This window comes from Salminus brasiliensis, chromosome 8 (genome assembly GCF_030463535.1).
Source record: "Salminus brasiliensis chromosome 8, fSalBra1.hap2, whole genome shotgun sequence".
Lineage (NCBI taxonomy): Eukaryota > Metazoa > Chordata > Actinopteri > Characiformes > Bryconidae > Salminus > Salminus brasiliensis.
This window is the reverse complement of record NC_132885.1, coordinates 42,489,163-42,511,571: the sequence shown is the minus strand read 5'-3', so window position 1 is coordinate 42,511,571 and position 22,409 is coordinate 42,489,163. Positions and strand designations below refer to the sequence as shown.

Sequence of the window (22,409 nt, the reverse complement as noted above, 5' to 3'; positions counted from 1 at the left end):
GTTTGGCTCCACCCTCTCAGCCTTTGACCATAAGACAGCAGTAGTATTTAGCTCTTTCAGCAGAACAGCACTCTAACGTTCTCACTGGTCATCCTCAGGTTCGTGAGCAGCACAGCGCACTCGTCTCAAATTAGCATCATTAACGAACCTACAGGCTCTTAGTCATCGAGCTCAGGCTGAAGAGCTGAACAGACTTCATTAACGAAGCCTTCGGAAGGTCTCTGTTCTCTTACGTAACGTTTCTTTGTAATGAATAGAGGAATTAAGGATGTAGCGGCTAATTGGACGCTGGCTGATTAGCATAGAAATGGCTTTGCCTCCTTATTATTGTCGTCCCTTCAGAGCGGGGGTCCGGTTCTGTAGCTCAGATGGGGACGCAGAGAAGCTCTGGGCAGAGGAGAACTAATTAAAATGACCAACAGCAAAAATCATCAACAATCAATCATAAACATTAATTACCCATGAAAAATCATATTCTAGTGGATTAATGAAGAATAAACAACTTATTCACTATAAGCAACCCTGGATCCAAGAGAAGTGTAAACAACCATTTTTAAACAACACCAATAATAATAATAATTATTATTATTATTTAAAATAATAACAGCAGTAAAACATGAATAATAGTAGGGCTTTAATGCTTTGTATTGTAATTTTTTATATTAAAATATAGTATGGTATTATTTGGTAATAATAATAATAATAATAGTAATAATAATAATAATTCTTCTTATTAATGCTGTCATGTTAATATTAATAGCAATAACGATTAGGTCATAACTAGAGCTAAAACATATAAAACGTCTTATAGCAGTAATGATTATTTACTAGTAATATTCTTAATATTACTGTTATGATTTTAAAATAGTAATAATAATAATAATAATAATAAAACTAGTGAAGGGAAGGAGATAGCACTAACTAGCTAGTCAGTCACTGTCTTTCCATGTGTGTTTCAGATCAGTAGGGTGTGGACTGGTATCCATAGCAACAGCAGACCAGTGAGGGATGTCAGTGGGGGGACAGGTAGGCTAATTGGGTTCTGTGGTTCTGAGCTGGAGAACCTGCAGTGGGTTCACTGGTTGAACTGAAGAATCAGGAGCAGCACAGCAGTTTACTCTTCTTTTATTGGAGGTGTTTTGCTCCTCCTCTTTTACGGAGGCTCAGAGAGGACACAACACAAGTGTGCTCTACTTCAGTCCGAGTACGGAGTCGTACAGTTTCCCGGTCTTGCGGATGTGGACGGTTGTAAATCCGGCCTTGGCCAGCAGGGCCGCGTACTCAGAGCCCTTCCTCTCCCGGCCCTCGGTCTGCACCAGCATGTTCAGAGAGTAGAGCTGAGCAGTCAGGGGCCCACTGTTGTCCTCACTGAGCAGAGCTTCAACCACTAACACCCCACTGCCTACACACACACACACACACACAATCTGGAATTATTATTATTAATTTTTTTTTATATATCATTTTGTGGCTTTTTACATCTGTTAAATGAATGTATTTTACTTTTTAGGGAATCTCATCTATAATTTCAAATAATTAAATATGTATGAATATAATATAAATACAAAACAACACAACACCAAGTGTGGTGTAGATTGATGTGTGTGTGTGTGTGTGTGTGTGTGTGCGTACCTGGCCTGCAGGACTGGTAAATTTTGGCCAGCAGCTCAATGTTCCTCTCGTCTGTCCAGTCGTGCAGAATCCTTGCCAAGATGTAGAGGTCAGCCTCTGGAAGACTGTCCCTGAAGAAGTCTCCTGCAGCACACACACACACACACACACACACACACACACACACACACACACACACACACAGAAAGGCTGTTTTTCAGAGAGAGAGAGACTGCAGTCTGTCTCAAGTCTTCACATTAACGCATCAAAAGTCTCTCCCTGTTCCTCCTCCTGACCCCTTGGCGGCGCTCTTACCCTCATGGAAAGAGATCCGGTCTTCCTCAGGCGACAGGAAGTGCTCTCGGCTCATCTCCACAACTTTCGGCAGGTCGAAGATAGTGACGGTGCAGTCGGGGTAGAGCTTCACACACTGCCTGGCCAACGCTCCGCTACACCCTGTCGGAAAACACACACACAAATCAGCTCTCAGTATCTGCAAAGCCAACCAATCAGCTCTCAGTATCTGCAAAGCCAACCAATCAGCTCTCAGTATCTACAAAGTCCCTCCATAAGGGTTTGAGGAAGGACCATTGAGAGGAACACAGCTCAGCAGAACTGACTAACCAATCAATGACCAGCTTTAGCCAATCACATTTCTGCCAAGAGACACGGCACAGTGTGAGGATGAGGTGGCCCCTCCACAGGTGCCTGGAATTGAACCCCTCCTACAGGTTCCTTGCCCACCTTGCGTGACAGCCGGAGGGTCGAAGCCCACTCGCTGTACGCCCCCGCAGTCAGAGCCGATCCAGAGAGACAGTGACTTTCTGCCTTCAATAATGGAGGAGAACATAACCTCCGCTGTCCTTACACACCAGCCTGCCCGGCCTGCTGTCGCCCCCGATCTCCCCTAACGCGCCTTACGCCCTGTCACTTCCCCCCGACGTCTCCCAGCAGAGCAATCAAGAAACAGCTCGGCCCAGTCCTCTCCGCACACCACTGGAGGGGACGGGCAGGACATGCACGGGGTAAAATGTAACCAGCCTATTATCTGTAGTTAAACAGATCCCAGAAGAACGTGCTCTGATGGTGGGTCAGGAGTGTACTGTAGATGTGATGGTGGGTCAGGAGTGTACTGTAGATGTGATGGTGGGTCAGGAGTGTACTGTAGATGTGATGGTGGGTCAGTAGGAGTGTACTGTAGATGTGATGGTGGGTCAGTCAGGAGTGTACTGTAGATGTGATGGTGGGTCAGGAGTGTACTGTAGATGTGAGGTTGGGTCAGGAGTGTACTGTAGATGTGATGGTGGGTCAGGAGTGTACTGTAGATGTGATGGTGGGTCAGTCAGGAGCGTACTGTAGATGTGATGGTGGTCAGGAGTGTACTGTAGATGTGATGGTGGGTCAGTCAGGAGTGTACTGTAGATGTGATGGTGGGTCAGGAGTGTACTGTAGATGTGATGGTGGTCAGGAGTGTACTGTAGATGTGATGGTGGTCAGGAGTGTACTGTAGATGTGATGGTGGGTCAGTCAGGAGTGTACTGTAGATGTGATGGTGGGTCAGTCAGGAGTGTACTGTAGATGTGATGGTGGGTCAGGAGTGTACTGTAGATGTGATGGTGGGTCAGTCAGGAGTGTACTGTAGATGTGATGGTGGGTCAGGAGTGTACTGTAGATGTGATGGTGGGTCAGTCAGGAGTGTACTGTAGATGTGATGATAATAAGATCTAGGTTGGGTGTGAGAGGGCTGCCTTACTTGTGTGTAAAATAAATGGACAGTGTTTGACACAGCAGCCGCTTTTCACTTGTCATAAGTATTTGGACGCAGATATTTTTGATGTGTTTAGGAGGGAATGCTGGTCTGCTTTAAACAGTGTAGAACTTTACTGAATTAATAGAGTTCGTTTGGACGGATGTTTATACAGTCTGTCTGCTGTTTGGAGGAGGACTTCAGTGAGGGACTCTGGCTTGGCATGCACCCTACCAGAGGATGTGTGTGAGTGTGTGTGTAGTGCTTCCCCATCATTAGATGTGAGCTGGCAGTGCCAGTCAGGGGTCTGTCTCAGCAGGGTGGTCAGGGCTGTGTGTGTGTTGTGGATGTTTGTCATCTACAAGGACAGAGTCTTCGCAGGACCAGCTCCACAGCGCCATCTACTGGGCTTCCTCTCATACCTTCAACCTACGCTCAGCAGTAACACCAGCAAAACTGTGAGGAACCAAGACTTAAAAGAAGAAACTGCCCAAGGGTGAGAGTAAGAACCACTGAGAGGAACCAGGGCATGCAAATGAAGCAGAAAGAGAACCTCAAAAAGAGAACCTCCTCAATGATACAAGGAAGAATCACTGACAGGAACCAAAGAAGAACCTCCCTAAGAGTATGAAGAACCACTTGAGAAGAACCCAAATTTAAAAAGACAACCTCATTAAAAGCATTGGGACGAGCCACTGAGAGGAACCAAAACTCCAAAGGAGAACCCCTTACAACCATGAGGAACCCATGGTTCTCCAATGTCTGAAACATACGCAAAGCTAAGGAACCTGCCCTCTCTGAGCTGTCCAGAACGTAGTGGCCTTCATCCCCTTCCTCCAGCTGCTGCCGAACTGAGTGGACAGTTAGCGAGCACGCTGGGGGTGTGTACGTTCTCGACAGTGTGCGTCCATGTGTTCCTCTCACCAGCAGGTTCTCTCCCATTCCAGGCCTCGCGTTTCAGAAAAGGTCAAGAAAAGGTCAAGGCAGGTTCCGTGCCGTGTCTCCATAACGCCACTCACTGCCGGCTTTACAGCCTCCGGTTCCTCATCTGCTGCTGTTCAGTAAAAGAGGAACTTGAACCCACAACCTTGTGGTAATGAGATCAATCAAAGCGTTCTGCTCTGCTTCCCTCCCTGTAAAAGCTTCCTGCCAACTGCGTCCGGCTGCAGGGCGCGCTGGTAAAGCAACGGGGCGGCTGGCGGGAGGCACAGATGGACGCTCGGCCTGATTTCAGTAAATCGGGACGATGTGAGAACCCCAGCAGTCTTCCGTACTTCTGCTTACGGTACACCTGAGAGGTGATCAGAGCTTCAGTGAAGCCTCTAATCTAGATACAGAGACTCCAATTCAACACATCACACAAAAACACATTGTTAGTTTAAACAGAGGATTCACTTTGTTTTATTATTTTACATTTTTACTAAGAATAAAATTTTTACTAAAAAAATAAAATTTTAGTTCTTATCTCTTATCTTAAAATACTGACTCATTTTCACTAATATTCTACTTAAAATGTTTTGGTTAAAAATAATGTCTTATTTTACAAAAATCGTTTACTATAACAAAATAATAATAATCTACAATTTTAGTTCAGATCTTAAAATTATTACTTATTTTTACTCACATTTTAGGTACTTTACTTAGGTAAAGTTCTCAATATTTTAAAATAATGCTTTATGTTTATTTAAATTTTAGGTACTGTCCTAAAATTAGGATGTATTTTTCTGAGAGTTATACTTATACTTATATATAATATAATATAATATAATATACTTATATATCTTATAACTTCAAAATTTGATTTTTATTTCGTATTAAAATAGTAACTAATAGACATTATTTTCACAATTTACTACTGTTATATATTTACTACTATTATATATTGTACAATAATTACTTAGTTGTATGAAAATAGTCATTATTTTGAGAAAATCCAGATACTCAGTGTGTGTATGTGTGTATATTGCAGATACTCAGTGTGTGTGTGTGTGTGTGTGTGTTGCAGCTACTCAGTGTGTGTGTGTATTGCAGATACTCAGTGTGTGTGTGTGTGTATTGCAGATACTCAGTGTGTGTGTGTGTGTGTATTGCAGATACTCAGTGTGTGTGTGTGTGTGTGTGTTGCAGCTACTCAGTGTGTGTGTGTATTGCAGATACTCAGTGTGTGTGTGTGTGTATTGCAGATACTCAGTGTGTGTGTGTGTGTGTATTGCAGATACTCAGTGTGTGTGTGTGTGTATTGCAGATACTCAGTGTGTGTGTGTGTGTATTGCAGATACTCAGTGTGTGTGTGTGTGTATTGCAGATACTCAGTGTGTGTGTATATTGCAGATACTCAGTGTGTGTGTGTGTGTGTGTGTATTGCAGAGACTCAGTGTGTGTATGTGGAGGGGAAACAGGTGAGGCCTACCTCCCAGATCATAAATGCTCTTAAACGGAGAGAGGTCGAAGGCCGAGACCACGTCCCTGCCACAGACGTTCCAGATGGAGTTCATCAGCCACATGAACTTCACCATCTCCTCATCGGACCTGCAACCAAAAACTCATGTCAGCCAACTGCTGAAGAAGGAGGACCAGGGCCAGTTCAGCCGGGGACAGAGCCGGAGCGGAGCCTAAACGTAACTAGCGTGGACAGCTCGTTTCTTAGGGCTGGCTGTGCGGAGTTTGTTATCAGGCTTTGGGTTCGCTTGGCCACCAACCAAACCCCGTCAACTCGCCAAGACGACAACAGGCAAAGCATAGCTGAGGGCTGATGGAGCGGCTTCCTCTCCCGGCTGTCCTGGAGCCATGCGGGGCCTGATCCAGCTCAAGGACACAAATGTCGAGCCTTTCATATCGGAGACGACCCCCGGGGTGGCCTGGGATCCGGCAGCCAGTCATTAGTCAGCGGCTCCTCAGTGTTAACCTTGGAGAGGCGGTCGGCTTTTACGAATACAACAGCAGACAGCTCGGAGAAGGCCGTGGGCCGGGGGATGTTTTCAGAAGTGTTTTGTGACTAGATTCTGTTCTTTCTCCCACGAGACATGAAACTCCTTGGAGACATCCGCTCGCAAGAGCAGAATACACTGCAGCGACGGTTGGGCTGTTGGGCTGTTTCTGCTGGAGTTCCGGAAGCTTGCAGAATCACTGGCCAGTTCAGCTTGCACCTTCAGCGCTCACAGTAGTGGCCGTTAGTTCACAGTTATTGTCCAGTTGAATGAAAGAAAACCATCTACATGTTACATTAAGGAGCCCAGAAATGATCCTCATTTACATACATTATGTCAAAAGTATTTGGACACCTGCTCATTCACTGCTTCTTCTGAAATCAAGGCTATTAAAGAGCTGATCCTGCTTCTGTTGGAGTAACTGTCTCTACTGTCCAGAGAGGAAGACTTTCTACTAGATTCTGGAGGAGGAGCATTGCTGTGAGGATTTGATTGCATCCAGTGACAAGACAGTTAGTGAGGTCAGGATGTTGGATGATGATGATCACCACCCCACCTCATCATCCCCAACTCCCCAAGTCCTCCCACTCAAAAGTACTGGATGGAGCTCCACCACCAGCATTCCAGAGAACACAGTTCTCACACTGCTGGGGGGCTTTATACCCCCCTAACTCACCTGTACACAGCTTCAAACAGGTCCTTGGAGCTCACGCCAAATGCCTTCTCGTACTGGTTCTTCCCCTCTCTGGAGAAACAGAGCAGGGATGGTTAGTGTGGTTGGAAGGACAACCGATGAACCGGCAACCTGGTCAAAGGCAGGTACGGCTCTCATTGATGCTCATGGAGGCCCCGCCCACCTCACAGCTTACAGGACTTCTTAAAGGATCTGCTGCTAATGCTAGTGTTGGTGCTGGACACCACAGCAGGACACCTTGTGGAGTCCATGCCTCAACGGGTCAGAACTGTTGTGGCAGTATAAGGGGAACCTCCTCAATATAAGGCAATGTTATGGCTGATCAGTGTATATTTATATCAGTGTATATTTATATATATATATATTAATAAATTAATGATTAAATTATTAATAAAACTATTTTGATGAGCAGGAGACCACAGGTATCTCTTCTTCCACCTTCATCATTAAACATCCATTAAGCATCCTCCCCTCCTCTGAACTGCTCCATGGTAAATCTTTGATAAGTGCGCCACCTGGTGGCTGACTGCCACTTTCACCCACACACCATAAAAAACCCATTATAATATTGAACGTAATCAATTTGGTCAGTGGTAGTGTGTTTGTCTGTGTGTGTGTGTTTAGGGCCAGGATTTTATGGGCAGTTCTGGTGGGTCAGGCCCCCGGCAGATCACAGGAGAGTCTCACCTGACGGCGTGGGGAAGGTAATGCCAGCACAGGTACATGGTGTTGGAGTTGTAGTCGATGGAGTGGTACAGGGAGCGAGGGCTGGACTTGGTCAGAAACACGCTGGACATCTCTGTGTTACTGTACAGGACTACAGACAAACACACACACACGCACACACACATGAGTCAATTATGGCTACACACATGGGCTGAGAACTGGTGTGTGTGTGTGTTTACAGTACCAGGCTCGTCTGCGGTGGTCTGCGTGTTCAGCAGCTCCAGTCCAACACAGGCCGAGAGCAGTCTGCCCATGCCGTCCTCACTGCTGCCCAAAGCCTGCGCTATGTCTGCTAAAGCCAGGGGGCGCTCTGAGTCCTGCAGCAGGTCAAACACCCCCAACTCACATGCAGTAAACAGCGTCTGCACAGAGGCCGAGGTCAAAGGTCAATCAATACTTTGATGCAGGTAATGTTTGCTTTACGAGGTAACGTTTGTTTAACAAGGTAATGTTTGTTTTGCAAAGTAACATTTGTTTAACAAGATATTGATACTTTGAAGCAGGTAATGTTTAACAAGGTAACGTTTGTTTAACAAGTTCATGTTTAATGTTAATGAAGAAACATTTAACGAGGTAAAAGTCTGTTTAACAAGGGACATTCGTTTGATGAAGGCAACATTAGTTTAACAAGGCAACATTGATTTGATACAGATAATGTTTGCTTAATGAGGTAACATTTTAACGAGGTAATGTTAGTTTAACAAGTAAACTTTTTGTTTAACGAGGTAAGTTAATGTTTAATGTTAATGAGGTAACATTTATTTAATGATAAGGGACATTAGTTTGATGAAGGCAACATTGATTTAATGCAGATAATGTTTGTTTATCTAAGTAACATTCCGTTAATGAGGTAACATTAGTTTAACAAGTTAACGTTTAACATTAATGGTTAATGTTAATAAGAAACATTTATTTAATGAGATAAAATTCTGTTTAACAAGGTAACATTTGTTTAACAAGATATCAATACTTTGATGCAGGTAATGTTTGTTTAACGAGGTAATATTTGCTTAACGAGGTAACATCTTAACAAGGTAATGTTTATTTGACAAAGTAACATTTGTTTGACAAAGTAACATTTGTTTGATGCTGGTAACATTTGTTTAACAAGATATCAATACTTTGATGCTTGCTTAACGAGGTATCTTAACAAGCTAATGTTTGTTTTACAAAGTAACATTTGTTTAGCAAGATATCGATCTTTGAAGCAGGTAATGTTTAACAAGGTAACATTTGTTTAACAAGTTAATGTTTAATGGTAATGAGGAAACATTTAATGAGGTAAAAGTCTGTTTGATTGATTTGATGCAGATAATGTTTGCTTAATGAGGTAACGAGGTAATGTTAGTTTAACCAGGTAACATTTGTTTGATGAGGTAATGTTAGTTTGATGCCGGTAACATTTGTTTTATAAGATATTGATACTTTGATGCAGGTAATGTTTGCTTAACGAGGTAATGTTAGTTTAACAAGTAACATTTATTTAACGAGGTAACATTCTGTTTAACAAGGAACATTAGTTTAACAAGGCAACATTGATTTGATGAGGTAACATTTTAATGAGGTAATGTTATTAAACAATGGTATCAATAGTTGAACTCAGGTAATGAGAGTTGAACACACACCTGCTGCAGCGCTACATTAGCCTCATAGCTCCAGTGTTAAAACTGCAGAAGCAAACGCTCGACCCCTCATGACCCAGTGTGTCTGGATCTAAACCTCAGGGCTACGGAGTTTAACAGTGCAGTCCAGCCAGACCTGAGGGTGGGGTTTACAGAGGAACCAGATTATGAATATTAATGCTGAGATAAAACCCAGCAGATTTACCTTGGACACCAGGTAGCCCTCCATGTACTCCAGAAGTTTCTTAGGGTACATATCCTCTTTAGCGACAGCCATTTCCAACTGTGTGCCGGTCACTTCAGTTTGGTGTGTGTGTGTGAGTGTGTGTGTGTGTGTGTGTGTCCCGACGAGAGTGGGTTCTTTTGAGAAGGAGCTGATCAACCGTAGACATAATCAGATTAGATTAGATTACTGGAGCAGACTGAATGGCTGACTGAGCAGAGCTGCTCGCAGTGATGAATCAAGGCTGTACGATATGAAGAAAGGTACCACCACTGCGGATACACCCTGAACACACTGAGGCATGCTTTAAGGTGGGCCTGGACCACGGTCAAAGGGCAAGTCCACAGAGTTGTGGACTGCTCGCACCATCTTTTTCCTTTCTGGTGTGAAACAGAACAAGATTAGAGGTGCTGGAACTGTCCAATGGGAAGGGCCCACAGCTCCTGACTAATTAGGCAGGCTGGACCTCGGGTTTGTGACTGCTGCTTTGTGACATTGACACTCCGGTCAATTTTTAATAATCTGGGTCATTAAATTGTTGGTGGTTAAACATTGCTGTCTAAAATTGAACACTATATGGACAAAAGTATTGGGACACCTGCTCATTGCTCACTGTTTCTTCTGAAAGCTGATCCTGCTTCTGTTGGAGTAACTGTCTCTACCATCCAGGGAAGAAAGAAGGCTTTCTATTAGATTCTGGAGAAGCATTGCTGTGAGGATTTGATTGCATTCAGCAACGAGAGCTCAAGTGCTGGATGGAGCTCCTCCACCATCATTCCAGAGAACACAGTTCTTCCACTGCTCCACAGCTCCTCAATGCTGGGGGGCTTTATACCCCTCTAGCCCACACCTGGCATTATTAGGCAGTATGGAGCCAATAGGGTCATGATGTTGATCTGCTCCAGAGAGTCCTATTCTATTGGCAGTACTTCTCCTCTACAGGGACCAGACAAACATTCAGACATTCTAAGTTTTGAATCAGGCTGTCTGTGTATAAACGTCACTGTAATTATGGTGATTATTTCTCCTGACAGTGTTTGATCTGTAAGGACCGGAGGAATGTCATCTGGGCGACGGCCAGAACTGTAAGCCATGGAGGGTCCTGGTGAAAAACAATAGATAGATTATCCCGGGGCTGATTAGGGAAAGCTCAGCAGCGGAGCTCAGCAGAGTGATGGTGACTGGTGGAGAACCTGTTCATGACTTTCCTCGTGGTTCAGCTCTTTAGTTGGAGCTACAGGGCTAGCTGCAGTCCCTGCTGAAGAACCCAGCTCAAGACCGGTTTCTGCTGGTAGCTGCTTTCAGATGGTCTAGGTTGGTGATGGTCAAGGTGGTTGAAAGGTTGCTCATGCCCTAAACTGGTAAGCTAGCTGGGTAACTAGCTCTTGACCAGCGTAGCGGCTAACATGGTCAGGTTATAAAGCAGGCTCTGGGAACATAGCCTAAATGGATCAGACTAAACCCCAGCTAACATCAAGCACTTTTTCAGCCATTGCTTGAATTATGACTCTTAATGTGTGTGTAATAATTCCATAACTAAATATATATATACGTTATTATAAGTAATATTATAGATCTAGGGAAAAAAAAGACCAGGAGAAGGTCAGATGAGGGTCATTTTATTGGTAAATTGATGGACAAACGCAAATTTCAGTCAGATTCACATTTGGAGCTCTCCTCCCTGCAACCCATCGGCCGCTCTAACCACAGAACCCAACGACCCGATTCATAAAGACCAAACAAACAAACAAACAAGCAAACAAAAAAGGTCCAAACCCTCCTGTTTTAGCTCCCAGTGGGGTCAGGCTGCAGGGTCGAGCAGCAGGGTCGAGCAGAAGAACCAGCGAACTAATAGATGTCCTAACAGAAGGGGCTACTGCTAATCAGACCTAAAAAAAAGGGCTCAGGTGGGAACAGGGGAACAAACTGCATGCAAATCTAACACTGGTTCAATGGAACAGGGTTTTAGAACGGACCCCTCAAAAAAGAAATACAGCTAAGGAGGCCGGAACACCGAGAAACTCCGCAGAACCAGAGAACCAGTCCTTCTCCAGTCCTCGCTCAGCAGGCTGCAACACAAGTCATAAAATTAAGACGTCCCGAGAGCCAAACAGCAAAAGCTCCCTCGAAAAAGCCAGTTCCACTTCTTTTCTACTAAATATTGGCAGCTATACAACTAAAAAAGAAGAAGAAATAAGGTTCTAGATATCCTTATCTAATGTTTTAGTCTGTAAAAGTACACAGCAGTAAAAGAACAAGAAATTAAAATCAGAAACACCGTGAGCTTCTCAAACCCAGTCAGGTTTGCCAGGTTCAAGGCAAAGCTGCTGAAAATCGTGCTGACAGAGAAGCTGAGCGAGTTCAACACACTGAAAAACACTGCCCTGAAGTGTGTGTGTGTGTGTGTGTGTGTGTGTGTGTGTGTGTGTGAGAAAGCAGAAGGAAAACACACTGCTGTATTGTGCTGAATATTAGGAAGGTAAAAACTTAAGCCAACCCTTAACATCCTTATTTAAACTCAATTCAGATTTTTATTTAGATTTTATTTATTTATCCTTAACAGAGCCAACTGTTAATACTGTAGCACCGGGGGAGTCGCTACCCACAATTCTTTCATCTGATTATCTTTTATATTTCCCCTAATATTTTGTCCTATGGACCTTTTTTTTAATAAAAAAAAAAAAAAAAAAAAAAAAAAAAAAAAAAAAAAAAAAATGGTAGAACGTTTTTCACTTGACCGTTTCCCCACCTCTCTTTATCCGGTAGAATTTAACAGTACTGTGCCTTTAAGGTCGATGTGATATGTAAATGAGGCTGCCCTGTACTGTGCCTCATTCAAAAAGCAGTCAGTCCTGAAACACTGTTTAGGACCTCAGCAGGAGTGGGCGGCTAAACTGCTGTAAACTGGTGTACGGAGGTGCACTGTTCTTTTTGTAACATCCCGGAAAATTAATAATAATAATAATAATTTAAAAAAAAACTTAATTTTTTGTTTTACGATGCCAGAGCTTTAATTCCTCAGTTCTCTTCATTTAAAGCTTCACTGAGAGGTCGAGTGTGACCCAGTATTATTAGCCAACTCATTTACAGTTACAGCCAGGCCCGGTTTTAGTAATTCTGGTCGAAGGCAGATACCTACAGAACCCCCAACCCAACCCCCCCACCCCCCACCCCCCACCCCCCCCCAGACTTCATGACAGAAGTTCTGGACCAGGTGTTCGTCCACAGTTTTAAGCAGCATTAGAAAATACAGCAGCAACACGTGTGATGATGTGCATGCTCATCATAACTGGAATTAGAGTGATAGTTTTGGGGGGAAATGAAATTTACACCTCCTCCTCCTCCTCCTCCTCCTCTTACTCAAAAGTAGTCAATCAGATAAGACAGGCTTGGTGCTGAAAGTCCAGAATGTTGGCTCTGCTCAACAGCCTCTTTTGAGGTATGACGTTTTCCCTATAGGAATGGATGACTCTGTGCACCCCTCTTGTATCATCTTGCAACCATCTGGGATACCTTAGCAACCACCTAGGATACCTTAGCAACCTCATAACCTAACAAAAGCAACCTGGGGTACTACAAGAGTTCCTTTACTACACCAAGGCAGCCAACTTTAAGCTGTAGGGCTGATAAATAAATGGTAAACCCCTGGATGTACAGCATGGAACCCGCGCTGAGAACCAAGATTTCAGAAGTTACTTTGAGGCAGGTGTCTAACCAAGTTAGCAAAATGTCTTATCCGATCGACCACAGTGTGGAGGTGGTGTAAATCTGACACCCCCTTCACACTCGGGGTGGTCAGGGTGGCCAGGGTTCTGATTGGGTTGTTCAGCGAAGTGTGTCTGTTCTGATGTTCTAAGCAGCCTCATGACTCTTCAGCGCCGCCTGGAGCGGCTGTAGGAGTGCCGTCTCTTTTCCCCTCGGCTGGAGGAGCGACTCCTGCTTCTGCTTCTACTTCTGGAGCTGCTGCTACTGCTGCTGCTACTCCTACTGCTGCTACTGCTGCTGCTTTGGCCGTGGCTATACCGATGGCTCCGCCCACTGCTCCTTTGGCTCCCCCTCCCACTGCTGCGCCCCCGCTCGTGACTTCTTCGGCTTCGGCTTTGGCTCCTCCTGTAACCGCGGCTCCCTTCTCGGCTGATTCGCCTGCCGCTCGTGCTCCGCCTCCGCCCACTCCTGCTCCTGCGCCCGTGACTCCGCCCTCTGCTGCGGTTCTGCGTCTGGCTGGCACGCCCGTGCCTGCTGCCGGAAACCTCCGGCGTATGCCTCCGTTCCCTTTGGCCTCTTTGTTCATCTTTCTTGCTCGGCTTCTCCTGCTTCCGAGGTTCGTTCTCCTGGGGGCCCCTAGTGACAGAAGGCGCGTTGGCAACCGGCTTGGCTCGGTCCACCTGACGGGTGACCCCGTTGAGCTGAGTCTGTGTCTCACAACCCTGAAGGGTCGCGTCGCTTGCCAATTCTGCCTGGAACTCAGGTGCCGCCTCCTCCTGGCGCTCAGTGTTGGTGCTTTTCTTGAGAAGGTTTCCCAGCAGTCGGTCCCTCAGCTCTCGCTCCTTCCTTTGGAGCTCCAAAGCCCGGGCCTTCTCGCCTTCCACCCGCCGGAGCTCCTCCTCCTGCTGCCGCCTCTTTTCCTCCAGCTGCTGAAGTCGAGCAAGCTCCGCCTTCTGCTGGCGGGCAAGCTCCGCCTTTTCCTGCTCCAGCTGCTGCTGTTTCAGGGCCTGCGGGATACAGTAACCACTGGATTAGGCACAAGACAAAACTAGCTGGATAATAGACAACCAAGAGAACATTAGACATGCCACTATGTGACCTCCTAAAAAAGGTCAAAGTAAAGGTAGCTACTAGCATTAGCTAGTACATCGCCTAAAGCTGAACAGGACACCAGATGTGTTGGTGGATTTGCTACTACTGGGTCTGAAATCAAGGCCATGACAGACAGGCCATAAGAGGACCCTAATGTGAATGGCAGTTAGCTGACCTTGGCCCTGCTCAGCAGTTCCGCCACCAGCCGAATGGACTCCAGGTTCCTCTGGGCCAGCAACAGCTTCCTCTCTTCCATGGCGATCTTCAGATGAAGCTTCTTCTGCTCCTCTTCCTGCAGTTTCTTCACCTTCTTCTGGTTCCTTTTCTCCTCCCGTTCCTTCAGCTTCTGCTCACGCTTCCTCAGCTTCTCCTCCCTCCTCTTCTCCTTCTCTTCCTCCTCCAGCTCGCGTTGCCTCCTGCAAGTAGAGAAACAGGGTAAAGAACGAAGACGAACTTTGTGCATGGACATAACCACAGGACATAACCACAGGACATAACCCTAAATAAATAAATAAATGGAGAGGTACCGCTCTTCCTCCTTGCGTCTCTCCTCCTCTTCCTTCTGTCTGCGCTTCTGCTCCTCCTTTTGCCTCTCCAGCTCCTGCAGCTTCAGCCGCTCCTGCTGCCTCTTCTTCTGCGAGGACTCACTCAGGTGCTTGGTTGTGTCAAAGCTCACCTGAAAGGACAGGGGGCTTTCATTCAGGTGTGTGTCCAGTTTGCTTTTAACCTCATTTCCGAGGCACGAGCCTCGCAGAGAAACTGTGGCTGCGACCTCACAATCAGGTCGGTTCTAGATAACCTCCCCCAGTCAGAACTTCTACAGTTCTACAGTGGAGGTGAGGGGAAGCAGACGTCTGAAGCTCTAATAAACACAGAAAGTTCTTCACCTAATGGTGATGAAGACGCTGCCTGATGCCTGAGACACGGTTCTACCAGAGTTCTGAGAAGAGTTCAGCTCTAGAACCTGCTTTTAGAATCAGATCATTAAAATGGTGGAGGGATACATGCTGCAGGGTGTAGTGCAGCTACAGAAAGTAGTCCCTAAAGAGAACTGCATTAGTTCAGATTCTCTATTCACTATTTTACCTTCATCATCATCATCATCATCATCCTTCCATATAAAACTCAGAAGACTCGTGTAGCTGCACTAGTGGGTTTGGATAGGTAATAAATTAGGGGCTGTATCTGTGTTGTTGTAGTCATGGTGGTCCCTGGTTTCTATCTTCACCTCTGTTCAGAAATTCTAGTCTGTAATCCTAGTTCTCTACCATGAACCTGCACACTTCACTGAAAAGCTAAGGCTTCATTTTCCAGGAGCTGTCAGAAGAATCACACTGATTAATAAGAGCTAGTAAAGCGATGGACATTCTCAAATGGAGCCTGCCTGAGAGCCCCAGCCTTCCCAGTGATCCTCGAAATGATGATAAAGCCTAGACAGACCTTCATTTGATTAAAAGCCCTTAAACAGACTGTGCTTTGTGAGCTCTCTCGTTGATCAGGCTCATCTCATTAAGGCAAACCCTTGGGAGCCAATCCGCTTTTCCTTAAGCCAACCCCTCTTTAACATTGTACGTCTAAGAGAGCACAGCAGTAACTAAGAATATGAACTCTGCTGAACGTCTACACTACATGGAACTCTACTTAATAGAAAAGGTAAGGTGAAAGATGCCATTTGCATAATTTCCATCTTTCCTTAGACACAGCTGATCCATACCCATCCTATCCCCATACTAATCTATATCCCATTATTCCATACTCATCTATACAAATGCACACCCACCTACCCATACAACTAATAACCATCCCACCCATCCATAATCACCCACAGCCGTACCAATCCACACCTATACTCATCCATACCCATCCTACTTATACTTACCTCACCCATCCATACCCCTACCAACCAATACACTTCCATACCCACCCATACTAATCAATAACCCTAGCAATCCATACTGATCTCTACGAATGCACATCCACCTACCCATACAACTAATACCCATCCCACACATCCATAATCACACACCTACACCCATTCTACTTATACTTATTCCACCCGTATTAATCAATAACCGTACTAATACTCATCTCATCCCATCCAATCACCTATAGCCAAACCAATCCACACCTATACTCATCCATGCTAATCCATAACCCTACCAATTCTACTTCTCCCACTCATCCATACATATACTCGTCCACACCCACCCATACTAATCAATAACCCTACCAATCCAGACCCCATTAATCTATACTCATTCATACAAAAGCACACCCACTTACCTATACTACTAATACCCATCCCACCCATGCATAATCACCCATAGCCAAACCAATGCACACCTATAATCTTCCATACGAATCCATACCAATCCTACTTATACTTATCCTACCCACCCATCCATACCCTACCACCCATACTAATCAATAACCCTACCAATCCAGACCCATCCTACTAATACTCATCTCACCCATACTGATCAATACTCACCCATACTAATCAATAACCCTACTAATACTCATCTCATCCCATCCCATCTATAATCACCCATAGCCAAACCAACCCACACCTATACTCTTCCATACTAACACCACTTATACCTATCCCACCCATCCATACCCCTACCAACCAATACTCTTCCATACCCACCCATACTAATCAATAACCCTACCGACCCATACCCATCCTCCTAATACTCATCTCACCTCATCCACACATAAGGATAAAGGTGAAGGCCAGGCTGCAGAAGCTAACCTTAACGCTGCACGCCACGGCTTTGCCGTCGTCTCCTTTGTACATCAGCTTCATCCCTCTCAGAGTGTCCATGGCTTTCACGAAGCCAGTGTGGTCCTCGTACTGGATGTACCCTTCGAAGTTCAGATGGCCGCCGAACGAGAAGGTGTTGAAGTTCTTGCCGGTCATTTCCTCTCTGTAGGGGTCCAGCATGGGGATGTCCACGTTGCGGATTTTGCCGAAGCTTTCAAAGACGGCCTTCAGGACAGCTTCCGCGGGCCTGTCTGAAGAACTGTCCTTCTGGGCGAACCACTTGCAGGGAAGTCCCTCCAGGTGGATGGTGTCCGGACGTTCTCCGGGAACGGTCTCGTTCATGTCTTTGGCGTCCCTGAAGAAGGAGTCCCAGTCGTGGCGGGTGGGGAAGTCCATCTTGTTCTCGGCCGCCCGGACCTTCAGGATGTCCGTGAAGCCGCTCAGCTTGATGCTCTTGCCGTCCAGCTTGGCCAGGAAACTCTTGACGACGCCGCGGTTCTCCACCTCGCCCTCGAAGCGGATGAAGTCCATGGTGCTCTTTGAGATTCGCAGGGAGGAAAACAGCTCCGGGTGGACCATGCTTTTCAGCCTCTCCATCACCTCCCAGTTGGAGATGGACTTGCCAGGCATCTTGAGCTGAGGAAGGGCCACGCTGATGGTCATCTTGGCTATGGGCTTCAGGTAGAGGTTGTATTCCTGGCACAGCTGCACAGCTTCCGTGGTGTCATGGACGATGGTGGTCATTTTGGCAGCTGCTGAAAAGCGAGGCAGAGGAGAAATGAGTGAGACTACTCCGAGACGTTTGGGCAGAGTGTGTAAAAAACTGAGAGCAGCGTCTACACAACTTCGCCGAAACTAGGAACCCTGACCCTGAGGCCCTCGGTCAGTAATATACACTACCGGAAGTGGACAAGTGCTTCCAAATGGTTCAAGAAGACCAAGGAAAACCAGCTAAACTCCAGACACTGCTGACAATATCTTATAAATATCAAATATTATTTTTATTAAGGTTTATATCTGATTTCATATTTTAGAATATATTAGAGCCCAAGCCCAAGCTTTAGGCCTAGGTGGGTTTTTAAAGCTTTTTAAGGAGTGTAATTAGTCTTGTTTTAGTGCAAAGGGCAGAAGTGGCTCAGCGGTTAGAGCGCCGGGATATCGATAACAGGGTTGTGGGTTCGATTCCCGGGCTCGGCAAGCTGCCACTGGGTCCTTGAGCAAGGCCCTTTACCCTCTCTGCTCCCCGGGCGCTGGAGTTGGCTGCCCACCGCTCTGGGTGTGTGTGTGTACTCACTGCCCCTAACACATGTGTGTGTGTGAGTGTGTGTTCACTACCAGATGGGTTAAATGCGGAGGACACATTTCGCTGTACAGTCCACACTGTACAGTGACGAATACGTGCACCTTTACCTTTTAAGATTGTGAATAGACGTCACTGCATGAAGGTCTGGATGATATCTGAACAGCAGTTTTTAAGAATGCATTTTTCTGTGCGTCAAAATATCTTGATAAATATTGTGTATCATCATAAAAATGCCATTAGATATTATGATGAAATATTGTTATGCCACCCACCCCTAAGTTAGAGTCATTATTATTATTATTATTATTATTATAATCATCAGGACTCTGCTGTGGGTCCCAGTGGAGCTGAAGCTCTACTAAAAGCTCCTCACAGAAAGTTCTTCACCTAATGGAGATGAAGACGCTGCCTGATGCCTGAGACACGGTTCTACCAGAGTTCTGAGAAGAGCTCGGCTCTAGAACCTGCTTGCAGGGCGTCTGTGAGTTTGGACCGAACCGTTACAGCTTATTAATGCTATTATTGCTATTATCTTTTTTTTTTTTTTTTTTTTTTTTTGCAAAGCAGTGACCCGTTTTGACCCCGGGTCGGTCGCTGGAAACGGACCCTGTGCACAGTGTGTCTGCAGGAGGACAGACCCCGCAGCGCGAGCCATAAACCCCCGGATACAGAGAGTAAACACAGCCGCGGCTTCCTGCTCCGACACCAGGCGAGCGAGCGGACAGACAGACCCCCGGACCAGACCCCCGGACCAGACCACCAGCCCGACCACCTACCTGCTTAATGCCGCAGCAGAGAAACGCCGCTGTTTGTCTGTTTGTTTGTTTGTTTGCTTGTTTTTGTTGATTTCACATCTTCAGGCCCGAAAGCGTCCACTCACAGAGCCGCAGAGCGCGAGTCCAGCCGCAACCGACTACCGGCCGGGTTTCTGCACAGAGCTTCAAAATAAAAGCTCGAATAAATTAGAAATTCAAATAGTTTATATAATATATATATAATATATATATATTTAATTCTTCTTTATTGTCATTGCACTGATTTAGGCTTGTGCACACAGTTAGGCTGAGTCCGCGGTGCAGAATAGGTAGGACATACAATAGTGCAAAGACAATGGACAAGACACGAGACAGGGTGCAGAGACAATTAGCGAATACAATAAATACCAAAATATACAAACACAAATATGTGCATGTGCAAAGACTGTGTGATTAGGTCCAACTAAATTACTACAGTAAATAGAAGAAATGTGTAAAAAAAAAAAAAAAAAAAAAAAAAAAAAGCGATGTGCTGTGCATGTGTAAAAAAAATAAAATAATAAATAATAAATATATATATCAATTAGTACGAAATTGAACAGGAATCTAAAATCATACAGAATAAGATCAAATATTATTGATGTACAATAGCAGTTCAGATCCCATTACTTCAGGACACGAAGGACTTTTACTGAGACTGCAGGAACCGGCTCCTTTCACAGAGCGCACGCATACGTCACATGGGGCTGCCGGTGCCGGAGCGCCATCAGGCGGTGGAGTCCCAGATCACATCCATGTGTGAGGCGTAACAGTGTCGAACATTTCATATAATCATATAATTTATACATATAATAAAATTTGAGTAAGCATTATTCCAGTTGTATGTTTTATATCTTATTAATTATTATTAATAATATTATTATTATTCTTTAATCAGATTTTATTACATGTGACATGAGAGAGAGCTTACAAAACAGCTTTCTTAACTTCTTTATAGTAAACAATAGCACAACATTTACTATATTCTATATGAAAAAACTATGTATATATATATATATTATATATATTTATTATTTTAGAGATTGTATTTTCTTTAAACAAGTAAATAATCAAACAGTCTAACAGTGAAAATGTGCAGAACTAAATCAGCAGATCTAAGATGGAAATGCAGGCAGGACCCGGCCCTGTTCACTCCCTCTTCGTTTATGTGTCCTTCATTAGCTGTGTCCCAATTCAGGGGCTGCATCCTTCAAAGGGTGTTCTGAGGACCCAAATACCATCAGAACCATCAGAACGGGGCAATAGCGGCCGAGGCTGGCACAGAGGCCGGCATTCAGGCTGGCACAGTTTCCACGGGAGCTGTGCAGGAAGTTATGTAACAGTAATGACCTCACTGCTTATGTAGGTCACTGCCCACTCAACGTCCACTAACGTCCAAATAGGACATATTTAAGAATGAAACAGTTGGAAATATATAAAGTATAAATTAGTGGTATGAAGGGGTGTGGAAGGGTGTGGAGGGTTGTGGAAGGGTGTGGGGGGTATGAAGGGGTATAAAGGGTGTGGGGGGTATGAAGAGGTGTGGAAGGGTGTGGAGGGGTGTGGGGGGTATGAAGGGGTATAAAGGGTGTGGGGGTATGAAGAGGTGTGGAAGGATGTGGGGGTATGAAGGGGGTTGGAAGGATGTGGAGGGGTATGAAGGGGTGTGGAAGGGTGTGGAGGGTTGTGGAAGGGTGTGGGGGGTATGAAGGGGTATAAAGGGTGTGGGGGGTATGAAGAGGTGTGGAAGGGTGTGGAGGGGTGTGGAAGGGTGTGGGGGGTATGAAGGGGTATAAAGGGTGTGGGGGTATGAAGAGGTGTGGAAGGATGTGGGGGTATGAAGGGGGTTGGAAGGATGTGGAGGGTATGAAGAGGTGTGGAAGGATGTGGGGGTATGAAGGGGGTTGGAAGGATGTGGGGGGTATGAAGGGGTGTGGAAGGATGTGGGGGGTATGAAGGGGGTTGGAAGGGTGTGGGGGGTATGAAGGGGGTTGGAAGGATGTGGAGGGGTATGAAGGGGTGTGGAAGGATGTGGGGGGTATGAAGGGGGTTGGAAGGGTGTGGGGGGGGTTGGAAGGGTGTGGAGGGGGTATGAAGGGTGTGGAGGGGGTTGGAAGGGTGTGGAGGGGTATGAAGGGGGTTGGAAGGGTGTGGAGGGGGTATGAAGGGTGTGGAGGGGGTTGGAAGGGTGTGGAGGGGGTTGGAAGGGTGTGGAGGGGTATGAAGGGGTGTGGAAGGATGTGGGGGGTATGAAGGGGGTTGGAAGGGTGTGGAGGGGTATGAAGGGGTGTGGAAGGATGTGGGGGGTATGAAGGGGTGTGGAAGGATGTGGGGGGTATGAAGGGGGTTGGAAGGGTGTGGAGGGGTATGAAGGGGTGTGGAAGGATGCGGGTGGGTATGAAGGGGGTTGGAAGGGTGTGGAGGGGTCTTAGAGAGGTTTTGGGCAACAGAGCCTGCAGACGTTAAGTGAAGGGTTTCATTCTTCCAGAACCTTCATCAGCAGCTGCAGGGTGGAGGATCAGCTCCCTCCAATCTGATGAATAATGAACACACTCCAGATGGCTGGATATAACTTGATATAACTTGAATATGAATTTTATTATGATTTATGATTGGACAAAAAAATGTAAAAACAGTGTATTTAATGTGACAAAACTTCTGCATGTATTAATCTGTTAAATTTAGTAAATAAAAAGCAGCTGCATATTAAAATGTGCAAAAGTGTGTAAAGCCTGTAGAGAGAATGACATATTTATACTACTAAATCAACACAGAAATGGATCAATACATGAATTTGAATGTATTTATATTATTTATGTACGACAGATTTATTATTACATAATTATTGAATATATTGTTAGAAGCAGATTTCACTGTGTGATGATTTTCCTGGTTTTGAATAATTAGGATAATCTTTATTTTATCAGCTGGTTTAAAGTGCAAGTTTAAAGTGAAACAAGCAAAAATTATAATAAGTTATTATAAATTATAATACATTTTCTACATAACATTATTAAAACAAGCAAAAAAACATCTGAAATCAGGTTCTATACTTGTAATAATATTCTTATAACAGTCTAAGGAGATGATTTAAGATGATTTCTTAATGAAACTTTCCTTTATTACAGTATGGAATAAGCAGGGGGGTCGGGGGGTCGGGGGGGTCTGTTTTCTTCCACAGGAGGAAATCTGATTGCA

At 45.2% G+C, this 22,409-nt stretch overlaps 3 protein-coding genes across 4 annotated transcripts in view; all 3 read right to left on the bottom strand.

Moving 5' to 3' along the window:
• Positions 1 to 22,409, bottom strand: part of sowahca (sosondowah ankyrin repeat domain family Ca) — a 121,744-nt gene that overhangs the window by 96,292 nt on the left and 3,043 nt on the right. The window lies entirely within an intron of this gene.
• On the bottom strand, positions 1,191 to 9,604 carry asmt (acetylserotonin O-methyltransferase). Its single transcript, XM_072685299.1, has 8 exons — positions 9,533 to 9,604; positions 7,890 to 8,067; positions 7,667 to 7,796; positions 6,962 to 7,030; positions 5,769 to 5,887; positions 1,927 to 2,067; positions 1,633 to 1,755; positions 1,191 to 1,402 (listed from the first exon to the last, which is right to left on the bottom strand). Exons 1-8 carry the CDS (start codon positions 9,602 to 9,604, stop codon positions 1,191 to 1,193), a joined length of 1,044 nt encoding a protein of 347 aa, XP_072541400.1.
• akap17a (A kinase (PRKA) anchor protein 17A) lies at positions 12,759 to 19,318 on the bottom strand. 2 transcript variants are annotated; one of them, XM_072685296.1, is made up of 5 exons: positions 19,194 to 19,318; positions 17,103 to 17,869; positions 14,875 to 15,023; positions 14,523 to 14,763; positions 12,759 to 14,262 (listed from the first exon to the last, which is right to left on the bottom strand). In XM_072685296.1, the coding sequence occupies exons 2-5, from the start codon at positions 17,856 to 17,858 to the stop codon at positions 13,423 to 13,425; spliced, it is 1,986 nt and encodes a 661-aa protein (XP_072541397.1). In that variant the 5' UTR covers positions 17,859 to 17,869; positions 19,194 to 19,318; the 3' UTR covers positions 12,759 to 13,422. The 2 variants fall into 2 exon arrangements, with proteins under 2 accessions (XP_072541397.1, XP_072541399.1); XM_072685298.1 differs by having other exon boundaries at positions 17,103 to 17,866.

What these genes read in the sequence shown, in the direction of transcription:
- asmt (XM_072685299.1), bottom strand. Translation starts at nt 9,604, where the DNA reads ATGGCTGTCGCTAAAGAGGATATGTACCCTAAGAAACTTCTGGAGTAC. An exon ending in GACCACCGCAGACGAGCCTG is followed by an intron (nt 7,797 to 7,889) that starts GTACTGTAAACA and finishes GTTTGTCTGTAG; the next exon opens with TCCTGTACAGTAACACAGAG. An exon ending in GAGCATTTATGATCTGGGAG is followed by an intron (nt 2,068 to 5,768) that starts GTAGGCCTCACC and finishes GTTTTCCGACAG; the next exon opens with GGTGTAGCGGAGCGTTGGCC.
- akap17a (XM_072685296.1), bottom strand. Translation starts at nt 17,858, where the DNA reads ATGACCACCATCGTCCATGACACCACGGAAGCTGTGCAGCTGTGCCAG. An exon ending in CCGTGGCGTGCAGCGTTAAG is followed by an intron (nt 15,024 to 17,102) that starts GTTAGCTTCTGC and finishes CTGTCCTTTCAG; the next exon opens with GTGAGCTTTGACACAACCAA. An exon ending in AGACGCAAGGAGGAAGAGCG is followed by an intron (nt 14,764 to 14,874) that starts GTACCTCTCCAT and finishes CTCTACTTGCAG; the next exon opens with GAGGCAACGCGAGCTGGAGG.